Source organism: Mastigoproctus giganteus, chromosome 6 (assembly GCF_048544385.1).
Source record: "Mastigoproctus giganteus isolate SK-2022 chromosome 6, ASM4854438v1, whole genome shotgun sequence".
Lineage (NCBI taxonomy): Eukaryota > Metazoa > Arthropoda > Arachnida > Uropygi > Thelyphonidae > Mastigoproctus > Mastigoproctus giganteus.
Genome location: NC_143580.1, coordinates 19,463,147 through 19,482,204, shown reverse-complemented (window position 1 = coordinate 19,482,204; position 19,058 = coordinate 19,463,147). Strand labels below are relative to the sequence as shown.

The 19,058-nt window shown below is 41.2% G+C and overlaps 1 protein-coding gene across 1 annotated transcript in view; it reads right to left on the bottom strand.

Annotated features, from left to right (window-relative positions):
• The window catches only part of LOC150084035 (nose resistant to fluoxetine protein 6-like), a 62,885-nt gene that overhangs the window by 29,871 nt on the left and 13,956 nt on the right, over positions 1-19,058 (bottom strand). Inside the window, exons 3-4 of the mRNA XM_090375868.1 lie at positions 14,197-14,311; positions 8,459-8,552 (exon numbers count right to left, since the gene is read on the bottom strand). Coding sequence (XP_090231994.1) covers positions 8,459-8,552; positions 14,197-14,311 — 209 coding nt within the window. The remainder of the gene's footprint in view (positions 1-8,458; positions 8,553-14,196; positions 14,312-19,058) is intronic.

The window sequence follows — 19,058 nt, the reverse complement described above, 5'->3', positions numbered from 1 at the left end:
ATGCAAGATAAGAGTTCCACCACATCTTTTTTGACTAGCGAAACAGTTTGCACTACAGCGATTACATTCAGAAATTTTATCTTCGAAAACTATAGCTTCTTCTCATACTGTATTGCAACTTAAATAAAGTTTGCTGTGTGGCGGCTGCATTCACCCCTAAACGTATCCTTTTTTTTACCTTCTAGAACTTTTTGCATCTTTCATTTTCGCATGATCTAGATCCAGTCTATTCCAAATTTCACTTCTGACCAATCCAATTTGTCACCTATACGCAGCCAAAGTGACATACTTTGATTGTAATCTTTTGTATATGGTTGCATATATTGCTTTAATATTCCTTTATAATTAAGCCTCAAAGGTTCCACAACTTTCGTAAGAGACTCTATTACACCAGTCGAGTAGACCTGCTCAACTCACCTGTTGGGCCAGCCCTTGTATTCTGCAGAGATGGGCGATGACATAATCATCTGTTCCTTCAGAAGGAATGGGAGATTACAATTTTTATTGATTCTCAGGGGGTCATATTAAATTTTTGAGTGACTGAGCACGCACTGAGGATGATCTCCGCTATCTTATATTCATTATGAGTTATGGGAAAATCTAAATTATCCTTTGGTAATTTTCATACGTTTTATATTCGATTAGTGTTGAATGAACATTAGTTTATTGGGTTGGTTTTATGTAGAACTTTCGTCAAGGCAATTAAAGCCATGAATTGTTCCCTCACAGGGTAGCAGGTGGTTATAATCACCATCCTCCCACACCGCTGGAAAAGGCGTACGTTCGAATCTTGCTAAGGACAGTTTCATGGCCTTTTTTCTTTTTTTTTTTTTTTTCACAAGTTGGCAGAGTTAGTCGGTCTCAGACGAGGGTTGCATTTTTTCCCCCCTCCGGAACTTTTGGATTTTCGTCCAGCAAGCCGACCGAAGAATACGTGCAATTATAGACACAATATACGGACACCTCATAGCCTGTTTCGACGCTCAATATACACCTAACACGCTCATCCATGGGCGTCAGTACTCGTTTCTAAATTGTATGTGTTATGTTATGATCGATTTCTCTGTTTTAAGAAGAAAACCTGAGTGTTTGAGAGAAAAAAAATATATATGCAGTCCTTGCCCCAGTAACTTGTTCGCCGTGTGAAAAACGAAAGCACTAAATGTTCTTTAGTGACAAATGATGTAAGAAAGCAAGCTTATATAACATCAGCAAAAAAATAGTCAACACCACCCTTATCACTTGTGCAACTACCCACCTGTACAACAGCAGATGGAAATTTATTGCACCAATCAACTACCCTCTGGCTGAAGGCAAATTTCCGCACATCTCTCTTGCCACTATCCTCAATTTGAATTTAATACCTTTTCATATAAGTGTAAAGTGTAAAGTGTGTTTAGGGTCAAGCGGCACCAGGGGTTTCCCCCATCTCCGCGTAGTTTACATTGTAGGTGAACCAGTTTACTGGAAAAGCCAGAGATTTAAAAGTGTATGGAATTTGTATATGTGTGGTGCCTTGTACCGTTGTTCATCTGGTCATTTAGCCGCCAGACCTCTACTGAGTCCCGACGTTGCCCCACTTTCGCCCCGTGGAGGCAGACCAGGTATCCACTTGAATATAGTTCACTCTGGCAGGTCCTGCCACCTAATTTTATGAGATTTCAGTGGCTAGGACCTAAAAAAAAAAAAATAATAATAATAAATAAAAATGTGATCACGTTGAGGAGGAAGTGCTAGGAGGTCAAAAGAAATGGTGGGCGAAATTGATTTTCAGTTGTGGAATTTAGATTGTGTGGGGCGTTCACTAGCGTGCAGGTAGAGTGGGGAGGGAGACTGAAGACTGGGGGGGAGATAGATAGAAGTATGGAGCCGATAGGGAAGACAACTCCAGTTTACAGTGGGGCATGCCCATGCCCCACCAGAAGGAAAAGAAGGGGTGGCGAGAAGGGGAGGTGGCAGCAGGGCTGTCCCCTCATCCCCCGCCAGGGAAGGGTAGAAAGTAGGCCAGGCAAGGGAGCTGGCCTATTCGCCAACAGGGCATAAATGTGGGGTGGCTTCAGTCGGGCGCCAAGGCGTCAGGGCTGCCCCATTTGGTATTCCCAGGAGTGGAGTGAAGATATCTCTGTCCAGGTTTTCAGTCCAGGTCTGTCTGACATTTGTGCAGATCATGCTTGGTCTTTTATTAAGTAGTTACTCGTGGGATCCAGGTCCATCCACTGGTGGATATTCAGTAGGATAGGCTTCAGTCACAGTCAGGGTGGACTCCCGAAGGTCCAATTATAGTCAATGCGTTTGGTTAACAGTTCTCAAATGGAATCGGTGTCCTCCATCGGTCAGTATTTGGGAGAGTGCAGTTCAGGCACAGTCCAGTTTTATCTTGGTTCATCATTTGTTGTGATTGTTGTTGTATTTATCCTAGTTGTCCTAGGTTTTCCGGTAAAGGAAGAGTCTGGCGTCTTACAAAGAGGCACTGAGCAAAGTTGGTTAGGGCATTGTAGGTTCCCTCGTCCTCCAGTAGGTAGTGCTCCTGATTTTTGGGGTTGAACTGGACTCGTGTGATGAGGTGTCCACGCAGATCTTCGTACAGTTCACACTCGTGTAGCAGGTGGTCCCAGGTCTCGAGGGAACCACATGCGCAGGCTGGGTTATCTGTCAGTCCAAAGAGGTTTAGCTTGTGGCGGATAGCTCCATGTCCTGTGAGAAGGTAGGTGACGTGGAGACCAGGGCAGAGCCATGTCGGATATTTTGGGTACACCTTTTGCAAGTTCGGAAAGAACCTTCGCGTGATGTCTCCTTTGTCAGAAATCGTCCAGCGTTGTTGCCATATCGATGTCAAGTACGTTTGCAGCTTGTATTTCTCAACTTTACAGTTATTAGCCGGGTCCGTAGTGTGGTCCTGGAAGGTTGTGACTTTGCCACGTCTGAGTTGCTGAAGCATGCCATTGCGAATCACCTCAAGATCAAGAGGGAGAGCGCCCGTGATCACTTGTAGTGCATGAGTAGAGACTGTCTTGCATGCTCGGGTGAGGGTCAATAGGATGGGTCTATGTATGATATCCAGTCGTCTGCGGTTTACCGCTGTTGAGGCTTTGTGGAACCAGACACCGGAGGCGTATGCGATTGCCGGGATAATGGCTGCTTTATAAAGGATCGCAAGTGTGCGCCTTTTCAGGCCCCAGTCGCAACGTGTGACTCTGGCAAGCATGCCAGCGTATTTTTTCATCTTAGCCTGTATATATTTTAGGTGTGGGGTGAAAGACAGATTACGGTCCAGGATAACTCCCAGGTACTTTAGTTCTGTGACTAGCTTAATTTTCCTATTGTTGATTCTTATTTGCGGCGGTCTAATTGGGGTTAGGTAGCCCTTAAGTAAGATGGATTTAGTCTTGGTGGCCGAAATGGTGAGCCGATGCCTTTCCGTCCATTCTTGTAGTGTGGTTACTGCTGCATTCGCGAGAGTTTCTAGTTGGGCTCTTGAATCTGCAGTAAGGGCTAGGGATAGGTCGTCTGCATAGGCCAATGCCTGTACACCCCCTACGTCGAGGGAGAGGAACTCGTCCAGTACATAGTTCCACAGGAGGGGGCCTAATACTGAGCCCTGGGGGCATCCTCGGTGTATCTGTCGATTTACCTTGCAGTAAGGGGCCTGTACCAGGATCCGTCTGTTTGTTAGGTAGCTTCTTATGCAGCTGAATAGATTTGATGGCTGTTGGGCTGCCTTGAGTCTTGCGAGGACGCTCGGCCACCAGAGGGCGTCGAACGCCCCTGCAAAGTCTATAGAGATGAGGAGAAAGTTTGTCGGCAGCTCTCCGCCATGTTAAGGATACATTCCAGTGCGTCGAGGGTTGAGTTTCCAGGTTTAAAGCCAAACTGTTTGTTTGCTGTTAAGCTAGCTGTGAGGTAGTGTGATTCAATCCTATGTCTGAGCAGCTGCTCCAACACTTTGCTGAGCACAGACAGGAGGGCTATTGGCCGATAGGAGTCCGGCTTGTGCTGTGGTTTTGAAGGGTTTTTAAGGATCAATTTAATGTTTGCCACCTTCCAGTCCGTAGGGAACCAGCCTGAGTGGAGACAGTGGTTGTAAAGGTCCAGATTCGGGGTGTACTCAACCACTTTCCTTACTATTTCCGGCTCGAGCATATCTAATCCTGGGGTTTTCCTGTTTCTTATCTTGTTAATAGCAATTTGGAGTTCTGCTTGGGTGAAGGGCTCCTCCGTCCTGGGGGATTTGTATGCATCGTTGGCTTGGCATAGCAGTTGCTGTTCAGGAGTGTTGTCTCCTTCAATGGATTTAAAAGTGGCGTCTAGTATATTGTTTACAGTATCGTGCCAGTTTTTGGTCATGGCACCCTGGGGAGTGATGGTGGAAGGGGTTACCTCCCCCCTTGGCAGCTTATTTGTGACTATCCGATAGATGATACTCCAGGGGTCAGAGTTGCCGACAGTAGAGACCAGATGCTCCCAGGACAGCTTTTTCCGCTGCCTGATCGTCGCAGTATAGGTGTTCCTGGCCTCCCTGTACTGTTGCCTGAGTGGTTCCACCTCAGGGGCCGGCCAGGTCCGTCTGGCTCTTTGGAAGGCGCGTCTCTTCTGGTTCATTTCTCTTCTTAAAATATCAAGTTCTTGCGACCACCACGGAACGGCTCCCGGCCGAGGGGTCCTTTTCCTGATTGCTTGATTAGCCGCATTTACAATGGCATTGGTGACAGCACGTTGGTGTTGGTCCGGAGTTTGTTGTGGAGCTGGTTGGATGGCAAGTTTTGTGCATTTCTAGTGATGGCTTCTTTGAATTTTCCCCAGTCTGCTTTGTTGACAGCATATCTATTCTGTTTGTAACAGTTTGTCTGAGTACGGTGGAGTGACCTATGCATAGTAAAGGTGATAGCCCTGTGGTCGGAGGAGGTCCAATCCTCCTGCACTTTCCAGTCATTGAGGTGACCGGCTAGGGATCTAGTTGCCATGGTGGCATCCAGTGTGGCCTCCCAGAGAGTCGAACTGAATGTTGGTAGATTATTAGAGCGATTTATGACAACAAAGCTGCTATTGGCCAGGAACTCCTCCATGTGTTGCCCATTTCTGGAGCCTCTACGCTCTGGGGTCTCACTGTGCCACAAAGGTGAGCGGCAGTTTAAGTCGGCGGATACAAGGATCTTGGCTCCTGCTAGTTCGGTTTGCACTTTATGCAGATATTGAATGTACGGGAGGATATCTGCTTCTGGACGACAGTACAGGGAAATGATGTAGAGTTCCCCTAGAGAAGTTATGATGTGTGCACAGGATGCCCACTCGTGACACAGGTGTGAGATCTTGGTGACAGTTATGTTGGGGTTTCGTACAACAACTGCAGCCCATGGGGTTGCTCCATCCATTTGGACAGTTTTATAGATGGGTGGGTATCCTCGGACAGCGCCTGCACAGGTATAAGGTTCTTGCAGCAGGAGAATGTCTAGATTTTCTTCTTCGGCCCTTTTCCTTATCTGTCCCGCTACAGCGATGGCTCGTTGTGCATTAAGTTGGAGGAATTTAATGCAGCTATTGTTGTAACTTTTAGGAAGAGTCCCCATAATATATTCTTGATTGTTGGGCGCTTCTTGCTTTAATATATACCGGGCATTTGTTATCTCTGACTGAATGTGTGTGTGGGGGAGTTTTTGCCACTTGCAGTTTGCGCAGGCTGGGTCGCTTTGTTTATTTGGACAGTTTGCATAATTGTGTCCCTTCTCAGCACAGTGTCCGCAAGTTGGCTCCTGCTGGACGCACGTGTGGGTGGTGTGGCCGAATCGGCAACACCGGAAGCACTTTGGGACTGCGATGTGTTCCCTGAAGCGGTGGGAGCTCCAGTTTATATATATCCTCTCTTGTTTTGTTATCACCCTCCATGCCTCGGGGGCCAGTCCGACCACCCAGTTTATTGAGCTACCATTCCCGCTCTTGGTTTGGTGTTTAGGTACCAGTAGACTTGCGTGGTCTCTGTCTGGTAGATGTTGTTGGAGGTTTCTTGTGTATATCTCCTCGCAGATGGAAGTGGGGGTCAGATCCGGGTCTGTGCCGAATATAACAATTGAGGGGCCTTTTTCTCTAGGCAGCTCAGCAGAGAGTCCGAGCGTCGGTATCTTGGCGTTATTTATGATCAAGTTGGCATCGTCTTTTGTTTCCGTCTCGATTATTACCCCAGTGTTACGCGTTTTCCTGATGGTTCTAATCTTGGCTGTTTTGAATTCTTGCGTCAGAGAGTCAATGACTTTCTTCTTGACCTCTTCGCTAGTTTTAAGAGTATCAGTAGTGGTTGGTTTAAGAACCACAAGATGTGGTGTAGGGAGCAGCGTCTTCCTGGGTGCAGACTTGGTGTTGGTGGTGTTTGTGAGAGCCATTGTTGTCGCAGTTTGATTCCTCAGCGCATCAGAATATGTCCGAATGCCATCAGTATTGAACATGCTCAATCCATTCAAATCCTTAAAATCCTTGTGAGGCGATCCGACCTGAGTCGGATCGCCTCACAAGTATCTAGTTTCCAGACGCTGCAATTTGCAGAACAGGTCTCTCCTGATAAGAGTGCCCTTTCGTTTCCCTCACAAATCTCTTTTCTGTTCTCTGCACCCGTTTCAACAGATCTACGTTCTTTCTAAAAGGTGGCTTCCCCACCTGTATGCAGCACTGAAGATGCGGCCCATTCATTGCTTTATATAATGGGATAATCACTTCCTTATCCCTGTTAGCAAAATTCCTGTATATTATTGACAAAACCCCATGAGCTGTCCTGGCAGCTTGTCTGCATTGCTCAGAGAACTTCTTGTCTGACTGCACAATTACCCCAGGTCATTTTTTTATTTTTTACTACCCTGAGTATAGTATCACGCATTTGGTACATTAATCTGGGATTGCTGCTACCCATATGCAGTACCTTGCATTTGTCAATGTTAAACTTCAATTGCAATTTTTCAGCCAAGCCATGCTCACATCATTATTATAATACATTAGCATAACATTGTCAGTTTAAACTCTACATAGACTTGAAAATCAAGGACATCACAATACAACAATTTACCAGTAATTGTTCTAGCATTATTCAGGAAAATTCATAGATATAATGTTAAAGACAAAAGTTTAAGGTACGTAAAACGTGTATCATGTATACCATTTACAATTCATAGCTATTTACATCGCTATATACATTTACATAATCTTCTCTGTACAACCTACATACACTTTACATTTACCTAATACTTTGTTTACAAGTATGTTTTGCTCTAATTAATCTGTTTTTCGTCGGACCCATTTCTCTAAATACACTTTATAGATTTTCTTCTTTTAATTTACAAAATTCCCTGAAATACTGTTTATACTATACAGGGTGTTTCAGTTAAACGTTTCAGAACTTCTAAGAGGGGTAGGGTACATCCTGACAACTCGAAATCATATAGCAATGTGGGGTCGGAAATGCTTTCCTGAAGCGGTGTTGTACACAGAAGCACCATAAAGAAAAGAGACCGTAAGTGAGAAATCGTTTTAATAATACATGAAAAGAAGCAAAAGGTACATGGATTAAAGTAAGTGTTCGAAGTTTCTTCCACGGGCTACAATGCACGCCTCACATCTCCGACGCATGGACATCCGAACATTCTGGAATACTCCAGGCGAATTTCGAATTTCTTCGGCAGCTACTGCGATTCTTGCAACCAGCTCCTCAGCATTGTCAACAGGGGTGTCATAAACTAGCGATTTCATATGACCCCAGAAATAAAAATCAAGACATGATAGGGCGGGTGACCGAGCAGGCCAACGCACGGGACCACCACGTCCGATCCACTGTTGACCAAATGTGACATCCAGGTAGTTACGAACATCTCCGCTATAATGGGCAGGGGCTCCATCGTGTTGGAACCACATTGTCTGTTGCGTCGATGCAGAAATCTGTTCATCTCTCAAAAGTTGTGGCAATACTTGCTGCAGAAAGATCAAGTAGATAGGTCCGGTTAGACGACACGGTAACAGGTAAGGTCCGATGAGGTGATCTCCCATAATACCGACCCATTCATTGACCGAAAATCGAATCTGTGCTGCACGACGTCGCACGACGACTTCTGTGTACAATACCGCTTCAGGAAAGCATTTCCGACCCCACATTGCTATATGATTTCGAGTTGTCAGGATGTACCCTACCCCTCTTAGAAGTTCTGAAACGTTTAACTGAAACACCCTGTATACATACATCTGCTTATTGAAAAGATTGACTGGCTAATGTCTAAGAAGTTTTACATTATCGGCTAAAAGAAGTTAATGAGCTCATATTCAAATTGAGTCTTTGTGTATGGCATGTGTCTATCAGATATTAATCATTAAAAGCGTGATTTATTCAAGATATAATTAATAATTCCAAATTTGAATTTAGAAGGCTTATTCGTTTAAAAAAAACAAAACATTAAAAACAGAGATAAAAAAAGTAGGTTCACTTTCTTACAAGAAGATGACATGTACAGGCTCTATTCTAATTGGTTCATCTACGAAGCACTTATTTACCGAAGCTCGCATGGATCCATTCAGCATCTTCAAAGCTGTGAAAATTCAAAATATTAGTTAGGACTTCAGTATTATCATTTTTTTAATATTATTAGTATTAGTAGCGGAAAACGATGTAAAAAAGCAAGTTTATACGCATTAGCCAAAAAAAAAAAAAAATTTCAGTATCATCTGTTCATCCCCTCTGATAGTGTGATTAGTTCTTCCTTGAATTTATTTAAACTATCCACTTCTACAAAAAACACCAGGTCCACACAACGAACTACCTGCTGGCTTAAGGCAAACTTCCGCAAATCTATCCTTCCCCAGTTTGAGTTTATACCTCGTTCATGTGTGTAGTTTGAGCAAGAGGAAGGAGTCCATCAGCATTATGTAAACCCCAAACATGAGAGGTATTAGAATCTATAGTACTTAGTACCGTGCTTGGATGGAGGTTGAGAAGACGAAAGAAGATATTTGTTGACATTGGACTTGAATTTCTGTAGACTGTAATTTTCAGAAAATACGTATGAAGGAAGGTTGTTCCAGAAAACAGCAGTTGAATGAATAAACGAGGAAGGTGAAAAGTTGGTTCTGTGAGTTTGAAGTTGGACAGTAAATGAATATTGGCTGGATGTGTTCGGACTGTTTTGAAAGAGAGAGCGGGAATTATAGAAGCCAATTCAGAAGAACAATGCCCATGGAACTATCTGTAGAAGAGGCATGCAGCAGAAACAGTACGTCTATGAGAAAGCGAGTGCAGAGACTCTGTTAGAGATGAATAATTAATTAACCTAACTGCCCTCTTCTGAATGGAATCAAGAAGCCTGAGAGAGGTTTTGGGGGCACCTCCCCAGATGTGGGAACAATATTCCAGGGCAGGGCGAATTTTCGATTTATACAGAGTGAGCAGCTGTTTGGAAGAAAGGTAACGCCGAGAGCGAAAGAGAAAACCAAATTTTTTTAGATGCAGAGGAAGCAATATTTGTAATGTGCTTGTGCCAAGAGAGATTAGAAGTCAGGGTAATCCCCAAAAGAGATATATCATTTTGCCTAGAAATCGGAGTGTCACCGAAGATAAGCGTAGGAGCAGAAGAATCCTTTTTGCGAGATATAAGACAAGACTGAGTTTTAGAAGGATTGAAATCAACTAAGTTGACTTTGCCCCACTGGAGAATTACTTGAAGATCGGCGTTTAAGGAAATGATAGCAGATTTTCAAGAAATTGAAGCTGATTGAGCAGGACAAGGTTTCTCAAAATGGAAAGTGGAATGCAATATGCTATCATCGGCAAAACTATGGATAGGATTTTCAGTCAATGGAGGAAGTTCATTAATATACAAGAGGAAAAGAGTGGGGGAAAGAACTGAACCTTGAGGGACACCGGCATTAGTGGAGAAGTTAGAAGACAGAGAGCCATCTACCATTACCCTCAATGAGCGATCAGAGAGAAAACTGGATAACCAATTACTAAAAACAGTTGGCAAACCATAAGATGGATGCTTGTTTAGAAGACCTTTATGCCAAACATGATCAAGAGCCTTTGAGATGTCAAGAACAAATACTTGTGTTTCACTGAACCTTTCCATTGAATTAGTCCATAAATGGGTAACATAAGCCAGAATATCACCAGTGGATTGACACTGACGGAATCCATACTGGCGATCGTTGATCAGATGGAAAGTTTCTAGGTGCTTTAATAGTTGGCGGTTAATTGATTTCTCCATTACTTCAGAAAGAGTAGAAGTAATTGGATGGGACGATAATTGGTTGGGAGGAATTTGTCACCCTTTTTAGGAACTGGCTGGATATGAGCAAATTTCCAAGCAGAAGGAAAAACACCTTGGGAATAAGAAAGTGAAAAAAAGGCGGCAAAGAATAGGAGTAAGTTCAGGAGCACAGGTTTTGAGAACATGTGGAGAAATACCATCGGGACCTGGAGTTTTCTTAGCATCAAGATTCGTCAAAATCCTTCTGACATCCTTTTTACGGAAGACCACAGGAGGCATTGAATGGAGTGTGTTGGGAATGGTGGGAGGTGTTTTACCAAGATCATTAATATATGAGTTGGAAGAAAAATGGAATGCTAGCAGGTCAGCTTTATCCTTGGCTGAAGTGACAACAGAACCATCTGGTTTGGACAGATATGTGAGCAGAGATGGGCAAAAGTTGCGGCCAATAGCTTTGGCAAGAGACCAGAATGTTCGGCTACCATTAGGACAAGAAGCAAGTTTTCTACTCTTAGCCTGTTCAAACTCTAGTTTGGACCGATTAATAACTGCTTTACAATTGTTGCGAGCTTTGGTGTAGGCAGAAAATGAAACTGGAGAATTAGAAACAAGCCAATTAAGATATGCAACATTCTTCTCTTGAACAGCCTTAGCACATTTATTGGAAAACCAAGGTTTAGATAAAGGACGAGATTTTAAAGTGGAGTGTGGGATAAAGGATTCCATTCCTGCAAGAATATCAAAAAATCAAATTATTATTTTAGGGTTGCCCGTAATTAAATACATTAACCCGTATTTGTGTCTGTAAATTGCGTATGTTCTATGGTTGATTTGCCTGTTTTGCTGGACGAAAAAACCCCAGTTACTGGGGAGAAAAACCTTGCTATCTACGCCTGAGACCAACTAACTCAGCCACAGAGTGAAAAAAGCCCATTAAAGTTCCTCGCGTCATCGACGGGATTCGAACCCAGGCCTTTTCCACCCGGTGTGGGGAGGATGGTGACGATACCACTGTGCTACCCGCGCAGACTCCTGCAAGAATAATTTCACTGACACGATCTGAGCAAACGTTGACATCAGGAGATTTGAAACAGTAATCCGACCAAGGAAAAGAAGAAAAGAAGTCTCGCAGGTCATCCCATTTTGTATTCTTGTAATGCTAAACAACACGAGGTTGGGAATAGCCATGAGATAAAGGTTCCATTGGAGAAGAGACAATCACCAAGTTGTGATCTGAAGTGCCTAAAGGACCTCTCACTTCGACCGTGTACTTAGAAGGGTTGTTTGTGAGAAAAAGATCAAGCGTATTGGCTGTATGATTAGGATTGTCCGGTATTCTTGTAGGTAAATGAACAATCTGTGCAAGGTCATTAGTAATTGCAAACGCCTCAGCATGTCGACCAGCTGGGTCGGTGTGACTAGAAAACGGAAGCCAGCTGGAGTTGTGAACATTAAAATCACCAAGGAAAATTACCTCACTGTTAGGAAAGTTGGACTGGAGAAAGTCGAGTTGCAAAGAGAGGAAGTCAAAGAGCTACAAGTGATTAGTGGAGTTGGGAGAACAGTAGAGACAACAGATGAATTTGACACAATGAGGTAGAGAGATTTTAAGCCAGAGAAGATCAAAGAGAGGAGATTCCAAATTGCCAAGTCTCTGACAGGGAATATCAGAACTGACATATGCACAAGTACCACCTTTAAAGCGAAAGGAATCATACAGCGAATAATTTGGGCATCTGAGATGAGCAGTAGTTGAATCAACCGATAACTGAGATTCTGTCAGAAAAAGTACATGGGGTTTGGCAGACTGCAAGTGGAAATGGACATCATTGAGATTAGAACTGAAACCACGTATATTTGTGAAATGAATTAGGAAGTGCTTGGGAGGTTTAGATCTTTTCGCAGATAAGCTTGCTCTATTAGTTTGACAATTCATGGTGTATTCAATAGTAAGAAAAAGTGAGTGGGACATGCAGTATAAAGTAATGAAATTTTTGGATATGGCGTAAGTATTGTAAGAATATACCGAGATCCTTGACGTAACGTGGCCTCGACAATGTTCCCCGCATACACACTACTCGGTCTCCCTCCCGTCACTATCTGGCAGAGTAGAGGTAGCAAGATTATACACTAGCTGATCCGGAAGCCTCCTAGAGAATTACCAATACGTTCGGTCCAGTGTACTAACTAGCGGCCAGCCTGCGAACACCGTTTTAGAGCTGTACCCTCGAAATGTAACGAATATTGGATCTCGCCACGATGTTTATCATAACCTCAAAAGTCACCAATCATACTGCATGATGGAAGAGATAGGGAAGGGTATTATGCGTACTCAATCCATTCAAAGCCTTAAACACCTCAATCAGATCTCATGATGATGAGATCTGATTGAGATGATAGATGATGATGTAATTTGAAGAACAGAAGCCTCTTGTCTCAGTATTAGTTTCTGTCATTAATCACCCTGCCAAAACCTTCTTATCATCTGCAAACTTAGATATTAAACTTGATATGTATTCATCAATAGTATTAACGAATGTAGTAAACAATAATGAGCCAGAATTGAACCCTGTGAATCTTGACATTGGGCCAAGAAGAGAGCAATGCCCGTTTATAACTACCTTCCTTCTTCTGCGATCCAACAGTCCCTTTATCCGTAGCAGTAACCTGCCCCTAATGCTGCACTACTTCATAAATGGTACTCAAAGCTTTTCTGAAATTTGAGTATATATCAAAATAATTTTCTGCATCCACTTCCTTTTTTGTGTTTTATAGTTATTCAATCATATTGGTCAGACAAGATCAATCTGATTGAATAACTATAAATCAGATTGGTCAGTAAACAGAAAATCGACCACAGAACACACAATTTACAGACAATATACACGGAGCAATATGACCCTAGTTGCTGATGCTCCTAAAACTTCACAGATCCATGCTGTGTCTGCAGTTTATTTGCATTCCTGTTTAGATGGTCCTGGTTTACTTCAGTAACCAGAAACTCTATAATTTTCCTGCAACAGAAGCCAAGACAACAGGTCTGTAACTCGTCATCCTTTGATTACCATTTATGAATTGATCATATAATTGGGCAAATCCCTTCCACCCCAGGTGTTCTTTTTCACGTTTAGATTCAAAAATTTCTCTTCAGTTTCTTCTCAGTTATCACAAAATCATTTCACTTCCTCTTATAGTTTGATAAATTTCTGGCATTGTCTTCGTAAGGAATTCCTAATACGTGAATGCAGAAGCAGAATACTTATTCAGTTTGTCAGTAACCTGAACAGGTTCATCAACAGTTAAACAATTCATGTTTAGTGGGCCAATGTGATTCATCCCCTTCCTTCTAGTGTTTGCATAAGTAAAAAAATATTTTCTGCTTTTTTCTTTGCTAGAGAATTCGCGTAATCTGCCTTAACTTGCCTTTGTCGTGGTTTTTTCTCCCGGAAATTCGGGTTTTTTGTCCAGCAAACAGAAAATCGACCACAGAACACACGCAATTTACAGAAAATATACACGGAGCAATATGGCCATAGTTGCTGATGCTCCTAAAACCCTACTGACTTGCCTTTGTGACTTGATTGTAAACTAGTTTATAATTGTGTAGGCTTCGGTATCGCCTGATAATTTATATGCATCCCACGCATTTGGCCATTTTGAAGCATAACCTCAATTGGCAACGCGTGGGCGTACGTTACCACGAAACAAAATGATTTCTTCTGTCAGTAGCGTTTGAAAGAAAACACTGTGGTAATGTTTTCTTCGTTTTATTTATTATTTTTTCGTTTTATTTATTATTTTTTCGTTTTATTTATTATTTTTTCATCATCATACTAGCTCATCAGCGCGTTTGTTTAAGAAATGTCATGCCTCTAACGTGTTTTAATTGAAGGACCCTCCTATTTTGTAGTAACCAATTTGCTCATTAACTCTGCCTATAAAACATAATGCGAATAACTTAGAGAATTACCTCCATCTGTAATCTTCTCGATGTCCTTCGGTGAACAGGCGGAAGGGAAGCACATTCCGAATTCCCAATTAATCGAATAAAAAGTGGGCATTAAATATCTGAGACTAATCGGAAGCTGCAAGGAGAAAAAAAGAACAATTATTTTTGAATCTTTCTGGTTGTTGAGCAGTTATGATATTAGTTATTTTTTTATTTATTTTATTTTTTTGTGAAAACCCCAAACATGAAAGGTATCAAAACTTGTAGTACTTAGTTCCGTGGATGGGTTGAAGGAGATGGGGGGGGGCGATGTCGGAAACTTTGCTATAGTGACTAAACTGGGTTTCATCCCTTCAAGCCTCCAATAAGCAAAGTGGTGGTATTGCACCAGTTGAGAGTCATCTACCACCTAGCGTTAGTATTAGTACATATTAGTATATTATAGTATTGTATTATTAGTGCTATTTTATATTAGTATTAGTAGTACTACCATGCATGGATTGAGGGAGAAGGGGGGGGTGCTCGCATTGTCTCTCTGCTTACTTTCTCCGATGTAAGGATTGTTCCCTTTTCATCTAAGGAAACTAACCCCTCCATATTTGTCTGTCCTAGATAAGAATTTAACCAAAGACCAAATTATAGAGGACACTTTCCATAAAAATCTTAACTTTAATTTCACCATGATTAGAAAAGAAATAACTCTTCGCTTTACTACAAAAGCTAATGCTAAAAGCTGTATCTATTGGGTTAAAGCAGTCACCAAGTGCTATACTGTACATGTCTCGGGTATAGGAATACTAGCCAAATGTGCCATCAAGAAACACCAAACGCTAGGCCTGACGTAGCCCAATGATCAGGAGCGAGAGTATATAGCACGCGTTCCTTGAGTGGCCTGGGGTTCAAGCCCGTGACTATTAAATACGATAAGTATTTGTATTGACGATTTATTGTAAACTCTACTGACTTGGTTGTCGTGCTGGAGTATAAACAGAAAACCTGCAGGCATTGCTCACACAAAGGAGAGTGTCCAAATAAAAGTGATGCTCCTGTCAGCGAAAATTGTTGTGCTAGAGCGTGTGACTCAAAATATTCAATATGTTAGTCCAAATGCGTATAGTTTATGTACCATGGCACTCGTAAGACAATAAAGCAATTACGGCTAATTTGTCTTTTACCTCTTCTTCACTTGCAGATGACTTAATATTTAAACTTAGGTTGCTTCAACTGAATGCTCAGCGATCATGACTGGTGGCCGATGAAGTTCAAAATTTAACTGATAAAATTAAATATGATATATTAGCCTTGCAAGAACCCTTACATTTTTCTGGAAAAATTACTGGATACTCTATCTCTTCATTATGGTCATTCTTAAATTAGACGTAGTCAAGATAATTAGTCATGCAAATTAATATACTGTTTGCATAAGTTTTCTGAATATAAGAGCGATGAAGCCCAATTCTTCCTGCTTTAAGTAATATTGTTTAAATATAAGATAGCTTATCATACCTTTTTTATAGGAAATTTCTTCATCCGACGCTAACATCAGATTGACCCCCGGTTAATATATAATATAAAAGATCTAAGTTTGTAACGCGATAATATCCATATTAAAAGATTGTTAATTTGTACGGTTTTTATAAAACTAATCTTATATTCAATTCCCGATGTCTACTTACTGCTACCAAGGAAGAGCAAAGCATAGCCAATGTACATCAATCTACCCCAAACTAAACCCATCAGCAATGATAGACTAGAAACTATAATAGGTTCTATAATAGAAACTATAACTATGAAACTAGAACCTATCATTGCTGTTGGGTTTATTTTGGGATAGATTGATGTACATCGGCTACGCTTTGCTCTTCCTTGTTAGCAGTAAGCAGACATCGGAAATTGAATACAAGATTAGTTTTATAAAAAAAAAACGTATACATTAACAATCTTTTAATATGGATATTATCGCATCAAAAACTTAGATCTTTTATATTATATATTAATCGGATCAATTTGATGTGAGCGTCGGGTGAAGAAATTTCCTAAAGAAAGGTATGATAAGCTATCTTATATTTAAACAATGTTTGCAGAAGTGTATCTACTCCAAATTGTTGTTATTTGGAGTAGATTCACTTCTGTGTATCTACTCCAAAGTTATTTCTCAAAGAAATAACTTGATCAAGTTATTTCTCTAGTAGGTACTGCCAAACTTTTTATAATGTCAGACTTTAATGCCAAATCCAGTCTTTGACATTGTGATCATACTGATGACAACGCTTCACTAATAGAAGACTTTCTTCTTTCACATAAGCTGACTGTTGTAAATAAATGCAATTTATCTGATACTTTTAGCTCTCTAAATGAAAAATCAAATATAGAAGTCGTTGCTACTTTCTTCTTTCAACTATTAGTGACTGGACACTTAATACCAATATTTGTTTAAGGCCCATTGTGAGATTACCTTCCCTGTGACTTGCTCTGCACAAATATATAATCTTGCATTATGGGACCTTAGGAGATTTTCTTTGAAACATCATGTGGAGCAGGTTGGATGGTAACACTGACTTCCCGCTTGAAACCATAACCGTCATCCATCAATTCACAGCTTTTGAATTAGCTTCCTATGTTAATGATGCTCTCTGTCGTGTCTGTAATAACGCAGCCAAAAAGAAAATTCAGTCCACTCCTTGGTGGAACTGAGAACTTTCTTTGCTTTGTCAGCAGGTGAACTGTGCTAGGTGTAATAACCAACAATATCGCAGAAGCTGGCGGCTCCTGACATCGAAAGGCTAAAATCAGAATATCAAATTCTCAAAAGACAATACATCAACGGCTATCACCACCTGTAAAATTAAATAATGGCAGAACGTTTACTTCTAGTGGTAATCAGGACCCTTGTGACCTTGTTCGTTGTTCCTTACATGCAAATATGCAGAGACTCTCTCTCCTGGAAGGGCACCATTAACGCCATTTTTGACATTCTGCTTCCTTCTGCTGGCTTATCTCTTCACCAACAAATAAGACTGCTCAACCACTGATTCTGAATCTTGGCCATTTAAATAAATTGAAGTGTACAATGCCGTCATAAAAAAGTAATAACTCTGGTTGTCCAGGCCTCGACTTTCTTGAAGGCATCTTTATTAAGCAATTCTACAAGCTCCATCCATTGCTTCTTACAACTCCATTCAACAAATGTCTCAGTGATAGTATTTTTTCTGTTCTTTAGAAAACAGCTATTCTTAAATTAATTCCTAAAACTTTCCAACATCACAGAAGTAAATCCTTTCATCATATTGCTCCATTATCATATTTGACCAAAACGGTTGAAAGATTGATTGCTATGAGGCCCACTTCTCTTTTTACTAATACCTCTCTTGTATCAGCTGATCAGTATGGTTTCTGACCTGGACGAGGTACTGAAGAAGCACGTGTCGAATTCCTTTCTCAAGTTCATTCTTCAAGCTCTAAGTATGTCCCTGCCATTTTTGTTGATTTCTCTGCAGCTTTTGATCTATTATGGTGATCTAGTCTGTTTGTGCACTTACATCTTCTGATTGTCCTTTTGCTTCGTATAATATTTTAAGAAGGTTATTTTGAAAATTGCACATTTTCCAACTGTTTCGAAGTCTAACTCCATTTCCTGCTCTGTCGCTAGAGCTGCCCTCAGGGCTCTGTTCTTGATGAGTAGTTTCTTAAAACTTTTTCTTTTACTTCCAAATTGGCTTACACGGATGATCTCACTCTGTTGATCCAGGGTAATTCCCACGCCTCTCTTGAAACTATTGCCAATTTAGTCATGTCAGATCTCTCTCAGTGGTGTACTGCAAATAAATTATCCCAGGTAATTATCTGTTCCCCAGGTGTAAGATCTTGCATATTGCTGCATTAAAACAGTGCCACTTTTTTCACCATCCTTGAAGCCTGTTCAAATCATCCTGAAGGAGCGCTGCTTGGCAGTGATTATTAATGACTCAGTCACCCCCTCTGTCCCTTCGTCGATGTCGTTTATGAAAATATGAAATAATAGCGGCATTGAACCGATCCCTGGGGGGGGTCACCCCACATCTGATGTTTCACCAATATGAAGAATATTCATTAATAACAGCCCTCTTCCCTCTCCCAGCAGTCACCCTGCGATCCATCTTAGAATCTTGCCAGTAATCCCAGTATGTTCTAACTTCTCTCATGAGGGACTGAGTCAAATGTCTTGCTAAAACCCAATTAAATTATGTCGAAATTATTCTCTACATCAGCTCACGGGCAGTGACTGTCAAAATAGCTAACTAGTTTAGTTAACGATGATTTTCCTTAGAAAACCATGTTTTGTTAAGGGAAAATTCTAAATTTTTCTAGACAGTGCTCTTAATCATTGCACCTAAGATTTTCCCTACCACCGAAATTAAACTAACCTGCCTGTAGTTACCGACTTCACCCTTAGAATCTCCACTGAAGTTCATTGAGGGAATTACAGCCCATTATAAACAACCTGTACCCGGTACTCATCGTTTTTGAGATTACAGTAATTTAACTGTCTCATTGGATTATTTAGAAATTTACTGTGATAAATTTAAATATCTGCAGGGTGACGCTATGAGACGAATTATATCTGCTAATACAGTACTACACACCGACTTCATACTTGCTAACAGTGCTATTGTTTCCAAATATGATAGTAGAGATATTGATACTGTTTTTCAAATCTTTTTTGAAATTTCTCAGCCTTCGCTCGACTGGATGGACTAAACACTATTTATTCCTTAATATGAATGCTGACCCACTAAAAGAGCTACTCTGTTACCAGTTTGCCCACGCGCATTCTCGGAAATTTATACTGTGAATGTTTTCTAGATCATTATTATAAATCGAAGCACTCGGATCCGTGTTCTCTA